Below are 14,484 nucleotides of genomic sequence, written 5' to 3' on the forward strand. Positions count from 1 at the left end.
GGAAGTAGAAATGAGGGGTGAAAAGGAGGAACTTTTCCAAGGATGATAAGTAAAATTAAGGAAGGCATTAAATTTATCTTTGTTTTACCATTTGTAATCAATTTTGTAAGCAAGTGATTTCAATGCCCTGAAGGAAGTGTGAGTAAAGGTGTATCACTATTCAACAAATCATTCACATTACTCTTTGTAATATTTCTTTTGGATACTTAACATCTTGTAATGACTATGATCTTGCAGGCACTTCCCATAAGCTATATATGCATTATTGATGAAGTTCTATGACTGGAAACTTCCATCACTGCAGTGACTGTTGGAAAGCATAGGTTCTTTCAAACTAATAATGTGTATGAGTTTGTCACAGTTTTAATATATGCATTCTTTTTGCAGATGGTTGAAAAAGAAGGTTATCTTCAAAAAGCTAAAATTGCAGATGGAGGAAAGAAACTAAGGTAATAAACTTTTTTTTAATTCACTTGTATATAACTATGCTAGTTCTCCATCTCCTCAATTTGTATTGCTGTTATTGTTTAGAAAGGTAGGCCCTATGATGCAGGACTAGAATATTCCTCTCTGTTATCACTAAGGTCAACATTATTTTTAATGTAACTATAGGTTTCCAACAAAGCACTACATTTTATTTTATTGCACAGAATATGAATGAACTGCTTCGTGACCCTCTAAAACTTGAAATTAAAAAAATATGCAAAGAAATAAGAAAGTCAGTCAGTTAGTCAGTTCAGTCGCTCAGTCATGTCCGACTCTTTGCGACCCCATGAATCGCAGCACGCCAGGCTTCCCTGTCCACCACCAACTCCCGGAGTTCACTCAAACTCACGTCCATCGAGTCAGTGATGCCATCCAGCCATCTCATCCTCTGTCGTCCCCTTCTCCTCCTGCCCACAATCCCTCCCAGAATCAGAGTCTTTTCCAATGAGTCAACTCTTCACATGAGGTGGCCAAAGTACTGGAGTTTCAGCTTTAGCATCATTCCTTCCAAAGAAATCCCAGGGCTGATCTCCAGGTCTTTATTTCTGTGATTAACAGATTAAAGGGTGAAGGGACTCATTTTGCAGTGTAAAAAATCTCCTATAATACATTGAGAGCATAATTTTTTGAAGGATGGAGGATTTGAGATACATTTGTTGCTCAGTAAAAATCATTTGAGAAAGAAAAATGAGAGAAAAATATCATCTGTTAGATAAAAAGTTGGAAGTTGCTGCATTTGGAGATGAGAGTGGCACAGAGTAGGTGAGAGAAATTAGACAATGCAGGAAGAATTTACTTAGGCGACAGGAAGAAAAAACTTTAATAATAAAAAATGAGGTTGATAGGAGGGTAGTCAAAGATGCTACATATTTTTTTTTAATATATGGGCTACTTAGAAGTAAACATCTCTATTTTAGAATGTCCCCTATTTCTTATGTAAGTCTTATTAAATACTTAGTTTTGTGATAGGTTAAATGCAAACTGCAAAGGTATGTAGAAAGTACTCACAGTGGCAGACAAAGCATTTATTCATGACTGTATAGTTAACAATTAAAATCATAAAGGATAAATGTACTAATTAGCTACACAATGGGACACTTATTAATTGTATAATATAGTTTATTAGTGGGATGGAACTCTGGCCAACACTAGAAAATAAAGTATGTTATTGTACTTATTTATTTAAAATAAGTAAAATTGGAGAAAACTATCATCCATAATCCCACTACTTAAAATAACTCTTTCAAGTTTAAAGAACAAATTCTATTTTCCATCCATATTGTGTTTTATTCTGGGTTAAGATTTTAAAAGCTCTTTTAAAGAAGAGCATATAAAATATTGTGTTTTATTCTGGGGTAAACAGGGCCTTCAACCTTCTCCTAGACTACTTTTCTGCAGTATCTCTGCAGCCACCCTCCCTTGAAGGTTCAAGGAGTGAGCTACACAGGAGACAAGATCAAATGCAATACTGTTTTCAAAGACTCATCTAGTCCAGGCTCCAGTGGAGAACCTGACTTAATGTGTTAAGTTCTGAAAGAGCAGTAGGGATTCTTTGACTAACCCAACCTAGTGCCAACTTTCCCCTGGACTTCACTCCCAGGTATATTAGCCCGTGGAAGGAGTGTGGAGGGTGCAGCAATAAGCCTTCCCAGGATAAACCAAAGCCCTTTCTTACCTTACCAGCTATGTGGACATCACATCCAAAGAAGGATAGAAAAGGGCTTGTCAAAGTTCCCACTTCAGCCTTTCCCTGGGGCTTGGTAGGAAGGAGGAGGTGATAGCTTTGGTAGGTCTTGGATCCCAGCCTCATGCAAGGAAGAGGAGAAGATCCTAAAAGGGATTCCAAGCAAATTTTGTACAGTGTCCTTGCCATAAGCCCTCCATAAACCATTCTTGTAAAATGTTTTCCTAGAAGGTGGTGTCAAGAAAAATTAAGGGGCAGAACCAGGCCTTTTCCCTCACCAGCTCGCATGAACAGCATATTTTTAGGTAGCTTCAATCAGTGTGTATACCATTTTGTATTTGTTTTGTTTGTTTGTTTAACCAGTTTACATACCATTGATGTGTTCCAGCTTAAATTCATATAAACATTAGTTTGTACTATGTTTCATTGTTATTTCAATCATCTTGCATGAAATTATGCATTCTTTCAGCTTTTTTTCATTTAAAATCATATCCATTTTAGTTTTCCTTTTGTTTTGTTTTTAACCTCAGGTGCACAAATTGAGTTGATTATCCTCTTCAGTGTGTGGCCTTGTATTATCATCTTTCTGGGCAAGACTCCTAGCTGGGCTTACTTTATTCTCAGTCTCCATTCCTCACTTCAATCCTCTGTAGAATATGTGTTCTTCAAATCCAGTCTCCATATATTTATTTGGCTATATGTGTGGCATACTAGAAAACAGCATGTAAGTGAATATGCTCTAAATTGCAGAAGTCTTTCGGGTTATAGGGGCTTCCGTGGTGGCTCAGCAGTAAAGAATCTGCCTGCAATGCAGGAGACGCAGGAGACACGGGAGACATGAGTTCAATCCCTGGGTTGGGAAGATCCCCCGGAGGAGGAAATGACAACCCACTTACTATATTCTTGCCTGAAAACACCCCATGGACAGAGGAGCCTCACGTACTATACAGTCCATGAGGTCGCAAAGAATCAGAGACAACTGAGAGAATGAGCACTTCGGGCTATAAGCCTCATTCTGTTTTGTACTACTTTCATTAAACACTAGTCAATATTAGGGTTATCTATCTACAGCTGTATACTTAAAACAAATTAATTTCTTCCAGCTTTCTACCCATTTTGCCATTGTGTGCACACATCAAATTTTACTTACTCAGTCTTCCAGGAGTGGATACTTAAATTGTCCCTACTCCTTCCATCCCAAACAATATTGCAATAAATGACACATGTATGTCTCCTTACAAATATATTAGGAATTCTCTCGGGGGCATAAACCCAGGTGGCTCAGTGGTAAAGAATCTGCCTGCCAACGCAGCAGACATGGGATCAATCCCTGGGTTGGAAAGAACCCTTGGAGAAGGAAATGGAAACCTACTCCAGTATTATTGCCTGAAAAACCCCACGGACAGAGGAGCCTGGTGGGCTACAGTCCATGGGGTCGCAAAAGAGTTAGACGTGACTTAGTGACTAAACGACACAAAAAGACTGCTTGATGGTAAAGGCACATACAGTTATAAATCCATGCATAACTGAATGTATCAGTTCATATTCTCTTCACAATGCAGAGATCACCCCTCACCACAATCTCATCAGTGTATAGTTTTACTAAATTTCAGTTTTGCAAGTTGATATCTATAGAACATAGAGTTGCTTTTATTAATATTTTTATTCCTCTGGTTGATGTTTTAGTTAAGTATCTCACTTTTCTTTTCTTGTGACAATTTCTAATATGCACCAGGTAGTATATACCTTGGTCAACTTTTATATTAAAACTATAAAGACTTTATAGATTGAAAATTGTAGATATAGTCAACATATGTAATAACATATGATATCCTACAATGTTGATGGGACTATAAAGCACCAAGCCATTTCTACATTCCTCTTTTATTACATTTTTAAGTTGACTCAAGTTATATGAAAATAGTTATAATTGCAGTAAACCTACTATAGCTTGCTTTTATATTTTCTTAACAGAAATTCTAAGCCTAGATGTCTTGAGTAAATCACAAGACCGTATTTGTTTTAATGACTGTTATGTATAGTCCTACTGCTTGCCCAAGGAGTCTGTATGTTTTTGTAACTAACAACAGAATGATCAATTTCATCATAACTGAGAAGTTGTGTAGTTTTTAACCCATTGATAATTTAGTAACTATTCAATAGTATACCACAGTTTCTATAATTTGTATTTCTTATGTAAAATTTCTTGCCATGGTCTTGTCCCTATTTATCAAGGAACTTTATATCTTTTTATAACTTTGAATGTGTTATAACAATAATAACAGATGCTTATTCTGTGGAGTATTTGGATAGTTGCTTTACCAGTAACACTGAAATAATACTTTAAAACAGGCTATGTTACTGCCATCAATTTTACAAATGGAGAAACTTGGTCCCTTCTACCAACCTCTCCTCCCAATCTTACTCTATGTATAGTTGGTATGTATAGTCAGATTTTAGCTATGTCCTCTGTATGAAGTAGGTTAGATTTTTCCGTCTTGGTAGAAGACGTTTGAGGCCAGGAAGCACAAACTGTCCTTTTATTTCATACCATCAGCCGTACCAAGGGTTTCAACTGTCACTTAATAAATACTATTTTATTAATCTCTATAAATTTTCTAGGCTTCCCTGGTGGCTCAGTGGTAAAGAACCCACCTGTCAATGCAGGAGATGTAGGTTCCATCCCTGGGTCAGGAAGATCCCCTGGAGAAGGAAATGGCAACCCACTCCAGTATTCTTGGTCAGGAAATCCCATGGACAGATGAGCCTGGTGGGTGACAGTCCATGGGATTGCCAAGGAGTCAGACATGACTTAGTGACTAAACAACAACAACAACAAATTTTCTACTCCTAAATCCATGACATATCATCCACATCATGTTTTGTGTTCTTCTTTTCTTTCTTCCCCTCTTCCTGTTCCTTTTTCTTTAACTTCCTTCCCTTTTTCATGTATTTTTTTCCTTCTTTCTAAGAAAAGTTTGACCTATCTCTGAATACAGCAAGAGTTGGTGGAAAGTAGAACACATTGGCTGTATCTTACATCTATAAAGGGCCATGAATTTAGCTTTATTTTGAAATGAAGTTCTAGAAGTGTCCCCAGACAGACAGGATTGAAAGCCAAAGACATTCAGCATTCAACTTTAGATTTTGTTTGTGAACATTGAAAGTGTGTTTTTCTGATAAAGATTAGAAATTCCTGCATTTTGTTACATCTGTTCCCAAAAGAGAAGTAGCTCATGTCTCTCTGAAGTTCTCGGAGACCTTAGCGAAGAGTTGCTTTCAATTCTTTCATTTATGAAAGGCCCCTGACAGCGTGTACGCTTTCTGTACCCTCATCTCTCCTACTACACCTTTCATTTTAAGCCTGCCCCTTCGTCATCTCATCTGTGGCTTGTACATCTTGTTACACATGGCTTTTCACTCTACTCTGCTCTTCAGAGGGGGTGGAAAGAAGTTCTTGAGGATGAAAGGATGCACAGAGATATATTTGGGAAAAAAAGTAGTATAGTGTTATGTCTACTGGTGTTCATTTTCATCCCAGAGCCCCAGAGCTATTAAACCTTTGTTTTTGTTTCTTTCTTCTTTTTAAACAATTGTTTCTAAGAATAGACTTTCTGTGGAACATGGTACTAAAGTACCCCCCTAATGTAAACGTTATTATTATTTTAGCATTTTCTGCTCAAGATCCTAATGAATTCTTCCAGGTTGCATTTGCCTTTCTCTCTTTTTATGTTCAGTGCTAAGGACTAGGGGGAACGTTTGAAAAGTATGGAATACAGCAGTTATTTTGTAAAAGGTTCCTTTAGTTTCATGATTTCCAACACGTGCTATTATAATTTCCAACTTCTAGTAACCCTGTGAAAATAGAAAGCTTTTACATTTCTTGCAGTAGTGACAGCGATGTATATATTTATACACTAGTGTCTCTTTGATTTTTTTTAAAGTAGAGGCAAATTACAAAAAGCTTAGGATATGAGACAAGAAATGTGTTCCTTGCATACCAGTTTGAGAACTAGTCAGACTACTTAGCAGTGTCGGAGTGATTGTTCAGTAAATCAGTCAAGGACACTGGAGTAAATCAGTTTCACCCCCCTCCAGGGGTGCAGAATCAATTCAAATCCAGTGTAACCAAGTCAGATAACAGAGGCAAGCAACAGCAAAGAGAGTCTGAAATTTACAAAGTAACCTCATATCTATTTTCCTTTTATTTTCTGGTTTGCCATCATGTCATTACCAAAGGAGGCACTGGAGAGGTCAGTGTAATATATAAAACTTAAGTGTTAGAGTAGATGAATCCGTTCAACATGAGCCCAAGCTAACAGATTCTAACAATGATAACAAATATTTTAAAGGCCAGTTTCCCTCAAGTGTTGTTCAGATGAGCAGTTACAAAGTTGCTCTTATTATGTGCTGCCATCCGGTGTCCATTTCACAGAATGCAAAGAATTTTTGGTCAAGCTGATGTTTGTGTTTAGTTTCTTTGGTTTGGGGTTTTTTGTTTGGTTGGTTTTGGTTTTACTTTCTACATTGACAAGTCAGGATTCATTTTAAGAATGTTCTCCAAAGTGTCTCTTGGAGAAGATGTCCCACCAATTGCATTAACTGCTTGTCCTTATTAGAAGTTAGTTCTTCCTCCTTCTTAATTACATTAAGGATCCTCACTGCCACCCCCTCCCCCATCTTAAATGAGATATCTTGTGACAAAAATTTAAAATAAATACCTGCATTTATTGTCTCAGGATATATTTCCTGTGCTGAATCACCAGCATTAATGTCAATCTCTTACCTAATTGCTATCTGTAAATTTATGTGGAGACTCTCTCTCCTACTCCTAGGACATCTGACTTACTAAAGTTGGACATTTCCTGACTTATGTGTCTTACTTAACACACGAGTCTGTCCAACATCTAGGTTTTTATCTCTCTGTGTGGAAAAATTTTTAAAAAAAGAATGCCCTCAAATTTAAGATGATGAAATGTTGATGCATTAATTGGCTCCCATCAATGGATGATGTTACCTGCTGGCCATCTTGGGAAAGTAGGGCTGAAAAGCCTCCCAATTTGGCATTGCAGAACAGCCCAGATCAGTCTAAGAAGTAGCCTTGCTCCAAGGAGAAAGATGGTCAAGGACCTCTTTGGCAATAGTAAGGAGTCTTCCTCTCTCAGGGCTATCATGAGGCTCTCCATAGACAAGCACAGTATGACTGAGGGAGAGTTATGTGCAATCTGCTCTAGAGATGGTCAGCAGAATGAGTGTGGCCTTCAAGGTTCAGGAGATTTGGCCTGAATCCCATATGTATGACTTTGATGCCCTTGGATAAGACGTAACCTCACAACACCTCCGTTCTCTTATCTGTAGTGTGTGGATTATCACCCACCTCCCAATGCTATTTGGATAATTTATTTGTTACCGTGTTTACTACCTGTCTCCAATGAGTTAGAGGTAAATGCCTTGAGGTGTCTGCTGTTTGCCTTTATATATGCAGGCTTTGGAATTGTATCTGTCCTGTGGCGGATTCTCAGTAGATACTTGTGACTGGCATGGGGACTAAATTTCTTGACTTATACCAAGTATCAGGTGCCATACCTAGCACAGGGTGAGAACTGATGCATGCCCACCAGCTTATTTTATTGACACACATATGAGAAGTCAGGAAGCCCTCTGGAGAAAGCTCAGGCCATGCCACTAGAATTATAAATTAGAAAAGATGTATTCAACCAGAAACATTAGATAGTTTTAAAATGATTCTATGAAGGACTTGTCAAAACACTTGGCAATTAAGTAATAAATAAGGGAAATGCAGAAGTGGGTGCTTTGTAGCCCTTTTGTCGCTGGTGTCGTTCAGTCATTAAGTTGTGTCTGACTCTAGATGTGTGATGCTCCTGAAATTTGAGAACCCGTATATTCTTTTACTCAAAAACATTTGAGAACTTCCCTGGTGGTCCGGTGTTTAAGATTCTGAGCTTCCACAGTAGAGGGCATGGATTCAGTTCCTGGTCAAGGAAGTTCCACTTGCCCTGTGGTAAGGACCCCCCAAAACCACCAAATATCAAAACATAATAACAACAAGAAAAAAAATACTTAAATAAGCACTCATAAGCACTCACTATACGTCAGATATGGGTTTCCCTGGTGACTGAGTGGTAAAGAATCTGCCTGCAATGCAGGAGACACAGGTTTGATCCCTGGGCCAGGAAGATCCCCTGGAAAAGACAATGGAAATTCACTTGAGTCTCCTTTCAAGGAAATCCCATGGACAGAGGGGCCTGGCAGGCTACAGTCGATGGAGTCACAAAAAAAAGAGCGACTGGGTGACAGCATAACAACAACAAACACAACCCACAGATACTGTGCCCAGGAGTGGAAAAGCTCTAGGAAGTCAGGCGTGGTGTTCCCTTCTCTGAGGGTGCTAGGAAAGTAGAGAGACTTTTATTTCCATTCTGAAAATCACTTCTTCCTCAGAAGATCTATTTAAAAGTCCTGTGTAAGTAAAACGAGTTGCCAGTCCAGGTTCGATGCGCGATACTGGATGCTTGGGGCTAGTGCACTGGGACGACCCAGAGGGATGGTATGGGGAGGGAGGAGGGAGGAGGGTTCAGGATGGGGAACACAGGTATACCTGTGGCGGATTCATTTTGATATTTGGCAAAACTAATACAATCTGTAAAGTTTAAAAATAAAATAAAATTTAAAAATATAAATAAATTAATTAACTAATTAAAAAAATAAAATAAAAGTCCTGTGTAAGTAAGCCCTCTAAACTTGAAGGAGCTACTCACTTGCTGAGTTGAATCTCAATATACTGAAAAACTGTCACCTATAAGGATTTGATGGCATGTAGAAAGCATTAGAATTTCAAGTCAAGGCAAAACCTTGCCAGTTGATCCAATTCACACTGCTTCCAGAGCTGACAGTGCCATCCAAATGCTCATTGTGTTAGAGTAACTGGTGAGAAGCTTTTCTGCTGATATCCTGAGAATTTTAGGTGACACAGAGGGCCAAACACATCAAATGGGGAATTGACTTGAAAGATATTGTGAAGAAAATAGCTAAGTCTTTATTCAGAGGATAAAGGTCCTGACCTATGTCATAAGGTAAAAGATATTCCCAGTAGGTGAATTCTCAGTCACTCCTACATGAGAGGCTTTTGAAACACTTTCTGGTTTTAGACTCCCTACCGAGTACATGTGAGTCTGCTCATCACAAACCAGAATAACCCCCTAGCAGGAAAGAGACAGAGGTGGTGTCATAGTTAGAAGTACACCCCTGCTTCTGGCTTCTTCCGAGCAGTTGAAAGGCTCATCATTAACTCCTTTTGATATATGCTAAGTTGCTTCAGTGTGTCAGACTCTTTGCGACCCTGTGGACTGCAGCCCAGGTTCCTCTGTCCATGGGATTCTCCAGGCAAGAATACTAGAGTGGGTTGCCGGGCCCTCCTCCAGGGGATCTTTCAGACCCCAGGATCAAACACATGTCTCCTGCATCTTCTGCATTGCAGGTGGATTCTTTAAAGCTGAGCTACAGGGGGTGGGGTGGGGGTGACAGTCCATGCCTCCTTTAAATCAGTTCAATTCCCAAGAGAAAAAAAGCGCTTGAGAGTAGTGGGCCTTTGGCCAATCCTTCTAATTATCATTAGGTAAAATAGTAAATAAGGCAGTCCAGATGACTTGTACCTTGCCATAGGCTCTGCACTCTAGTTTCTATAACTTGAGATTTAGGACCAAAACTATGGTGAAAGCTGACATGGACAATCTCCTTAACCAAAAAAGTGATACAGTCATACATTGGAGATATGGCTGGTTTGGATCCAGGACACCTCCATAAAGAGAATAAGGCACCAAAGAGAATCATATGATATTTTTGGTGTCCCAGAACATATAAATTTATGTTTATACTCCACTGTAGTCTATTAATAATCTAATAGCATTATGTCTAAAAAAACAATGTATATACCTTAATTCAAAAACACTGTATTGCTAAAACATGATGATCATCATCTAAGCCTCAATATGACTCACAAAAAAGTGAGTCATAATATTTTTTTGCTGGTGGAGGGTTTTGCCTCAGTGTTGATAGCTGCTGACTGATCAGGGTGGTGAATACTAAAGGTTGGAGTTGCTGCAGCAACTTATTAAAACAAGAAAATAATGAAGTTTACCACATCAATTGACTTCTCCTTCATAAGCAACTTCTCTGTAGCATGCAGTGCTGTTTAAAAGCATTTTACTCACAGTAGAACTTCTTTCAAATTGGATTTAGTCCTTTCAAACTCTACTACTGGTTTATCAACTACACTTATGTAATATCCTGAATCCTTTTTTGTCATTTAAACAATCTTCACAGAAACTTACCAGAAATAGATGCCATCTCATGAAACCACTTTCTTTCCTCATCCATAAGAAGCAATTTTTCATCCCTTAAAGTTTTTCATGAAATTGTAACAATTCAGTCACATCTTCAGGCTCCACCTCTAATTCTAGTTCTCTGGCTAATTCCACCATATCTGCACTCACTCCTCTGCTGAAATCTTGAATGAACCCTTCACAGTCATTCATGAGGGTTGGAATCAACTTCTTCAAAGTCCTGTTAATGGTAATGTTCTAACCTCCTCCCCTGAATCAGGAATGTTCTTCATGGTATGGAGAATATTGAATACTTTCCAGAAGGTCTTCAGTTTACTTTGCCCAGATCCATCAGAGGAATCATGACCTATGGCAGCTATAGCATTACAAAAAGTATTTCTTGATATAATAAGACTGCCTGGTTCATAAGCTGCAGAATGGATGTTGTGTTAGCAGGCATAAAAACATTAATCTCGTAGTGTATCTTCATCAGTGCTCTGGAGTAACCAAGTATATTGTCAATGAACAATAATATTTTGAAAGGTATCTTTTTTTCTGAGCAGTAGGTCTCAACACTAGACTTAAAATATTCAATAAACCATATTGTCAAGAGATGTGCTATCACCCATGATTTGTCATCCTATCTGTAGCATAATTCTTAAGGATCCTAAGATTTTCAGAATGGTAAATGAACAATGGCTTCAACTTAAAATTACCAGCTGCATTATCCCCTAACAAGAGAGTCAGTTTGTGCTTTAAGGTTTTTGAAGTCAGTTATCAACTTCTCTTCTCTAGCTATGGATGTCTTGGATGGCATCTTCTTCCAACAGAAGACTGTTTTGTCTACATGGAAAATTTGTTGTTTAGTGCAGCCCTCTCGTTGATGTTCTTAGCTAGGTCATCTGGATCACTTATTGCAGCTTCCACATCAGCACTTGCTTCTTCACCTTGTCTGTTTATGTTTTATAGAAAGCTTCTTTCCTTAAACCCCATGAATCAACCTCTTCTGGCTTCATACTTTTCTTCTGCCGCTTCCTCATCTCTCACAGCTTTCACTGAATTGAAGAGAGTTAGGGCTTTGCTCTGGATTAGGCTTTGGCTTAAGGGAGTGTTGTGTCTGAATTGATTTCTATCCAGACCACTAAAACTTTCCCTATTATCAGCAATAAGACTGTTTTGCTTGTCTATCATTCATGTGTTCACTGGATTAGCACTTTTGATTTCTTTTAAAACTTTGACTTCCCTTGGTTAACTTTGGCACAAGAGGCATAGTACTCAGCCTGTCTCAGTTTTTGAGTTGCCTGCCTCAGTAAACTTAATCACGACTAGCTTCTGATTTAAAGTGAGAGAGATGTGACTCTTCCATTCACTTGAACACTTTAAGGCTGTTATAGAGTTACTCAGGAGAGGGCAATGGCACCCCACTCCAGTACTCTTGCCTGGAAAATCCCATGGATGGAGGAGCCTGGTAAACTGTAGTCCATGGGGTCGCTAAGAGTCAGACACGACTGAGCAACTTCACTTTCACTTTTCACTTTCATGCATTGGAGAAGGAAATGGCAACCCACTCCAGTGTTCTTGCCTGGAGAATCCCAGGGACGGGGGAGCCTGGTGGGCTGCCGTCTCTGGGGTTGCACAGAGTCGGACACGACTGAAGCGACTTAGCAGCAGCAGCAGCAGAGTTACTCTTTGTCCTAATTTCAGTATTGACATGTCTCAGGGCATAGGGATGCCTGAGGAGAGGCAGAAAGTTGGGGAAAGACCAGTTAGTAGAGCATTCAGGACACACACAACCAATGGATTAAGTTAGCTGTCTTATATGGGCATAGTTCATGGCGCCCGAACACAGTTACAATAATGACATCAAGATCACTATTACAGATCATCATAGCAAACGCAATAATGTAAAATTTGAAATATTGTGAGAATTTCCAATATGTGACTGAGGCATGAAGTGAACAAATGCTATTGGACTTTTGTCTTGCTTGAAGCAAGGCTGCCATGAAACCTCAGTTTGTAAAAAATGCGATATCTGCTAAGCACCATAAAATGAAGCACACCTATACTCCTTAATCTAAAAAACACAATATAAATTAGTAAAGAGATTATAGGCTTCAGAATCAGAGAAACTGGGTTTGTCTCTAAATGTGTAGCCTTAAGTAAGTTACCTAAACACTCTGAATCTTATTTTCTGTACTAGTAAGTGGATATAATATCTTCATCATATTTTTGAGAAGCTAAATCTCCACTAGACGATCAAACTTATACTACTCAAAATAATTTATGTTAATTCTTATTTTAAAAGAGATCATGAAAAACTGAATTAAAATTGGGGCATCTGAAATGTTATAAACCAGCATTCTGTTCTTCCTTTTGAAATGATATTATCTTAAACAAGTTGGAAAAATCCCTTGTATTCATAGATATTATTTGTAGTTTATAAGTTCAAAAAGAAATTACACTGTATGTAAAGTACCAGAGCAATTTATATTACCAAAGTTACAACATGTACAATTCCTATCCTCTTCAGCCTGTTCATCAGATTCACCTAAGAGGGAACTCTTTACAGCAGCTCAAAGTTCTGAGAACCATGAGATAATCGAATTTCATGCAACTTCATTTCTTACCAATTCCAGTTCCAAGTTTAAGGAAGGGAAAAATGCCAACACGTTCTATAAACGATCAACATCTGAAACAGATCAAATCAGAACCGTTTATCCAGGGCTTGCTATAGATAGGAAGCAAATAAGGTATAGAATATCTCCTGCCAGGAGATTAAAAATATAGTAGGAAATATAACAGGCAGGTTAAATAAAGATTTTGTCATGTCTGAGGATATTCCATTCTTGCTGGTTACATATGGTAAAAGTGAGGGGTGGAGATAACAAAGATGCCCAGTCTAGATCAGCAGTCCTGCCAATGCTTACTCTATCTTGGATCATCTAATATTAAGACCTCTGTCAAAAGAAGGCTACAGATGCTCCAGTTCATCTTGCTGCTGGTGGTAAATAAAAGGAGAAATAGGAACTAAAGCAAAGGAAGGAAAAGGTCTATGTGTTTTTATTCCTGCTCTTCCATCTTTATTGTCATCTGATTGAAAAAGTGACTGTTTGAAGACAAGTGGGCCCAACAACATAGAGTTCGTATTTGCATGTTGAAACATACACACTATGTGTGTTTTGTTTCTGTTTTTCATTTTTAATACAATGGTGTATAAGTAGGAAAGCTTCAAGCATGTAAGAGCCACCTAGTCTTGTAAATGTTAACTTGACTGAATCAAAACTGTTCTTTCAATCAAACCTCTAGAGTCTATGAGGAAAGTGGAACTAAATTATACAAAGATCTTAAATGGTCATTTAAAACATATTTTTGTGTAGTTTTATATTGCCCAGAATAGTCTTTTAGTAACCTTTTTTTAAAAAAAATCACTTTTGTAAAATGAATTCAGCTATTCAAAAATGAGTGTTAAACCAAAGCAAACATCAGCAACATGATGTAATAGATAGAAACTTAATGTATATTAATCTCCTTAATGTTTTACCATCTAATCGAAGGGTATTCTTCATGACACAAACTTATACAGATCTAGTTATTTAAGTAACAATGCAATGCAAAGGGCAATCAAAGTTGGGGTTTCACTTTCTGATTTAACTGTTGTTATATCCAATTTTTTTTATACCCCCATGCCTAAGTTTAATCATTAACTCAACAAATATATAATTATCGCCTACTCTTTCCAATTCACTATTGCTTGTCACTGGGGCTATCTTTGTAAATATAAAGTATTTTCTGTTGGTTTGGGGATTTTTATTTAATGGGGGAAAGAGAGAAGTGAAATTTACAAAATATTATTTTCAATATGTCTTAAGTGCTGTGTGAGGAAGTCATGGAAGACATATTTAAAAACATAATGTTTGAACTTCTGATGAATGGGAATTAATAATCAGAAGGGGCTGGGATGGGTGAAGACAG

General features: G+C 38.0%; 1 protein-coding gene across 1 annotated transcript in view; it reads left to right on the forward strand.

Annotated features, from left to right (window-relative positions):
• ARHGAP15 (Rho GTPase activating protein 15) overlaps nucleotides 1-14,484 on the forward strand; it is a 698,771-nt gene that overhangs the window by 109,211 nt on the left and 575,076 nt on the right. The window contains exon 4 of the mRNA XM_070389876.1: nucleotides 388-449. Coding sequence (XP_070245977.1) covers nucleotides 388-449 — 62 coding nt within the window. The remainder of the gene's footprint in view (nucleotides 1-387; nucleotides 450-14,484) is intronic.

The sequence above is a fragment of the Bos mutus genome, chromosome 2 (genome assembly GCF_027580195.1).
Source record: "Bos mutus isolate GX-2022 chromosome 2, NWIPB_WYAK_1.1, whole genome shotgun sequence".
NCBI lineage: Eukaryota > Metazoa > Chordata > Mammalia > Artiodactyla > Bovidae > Bos > Bos mutus.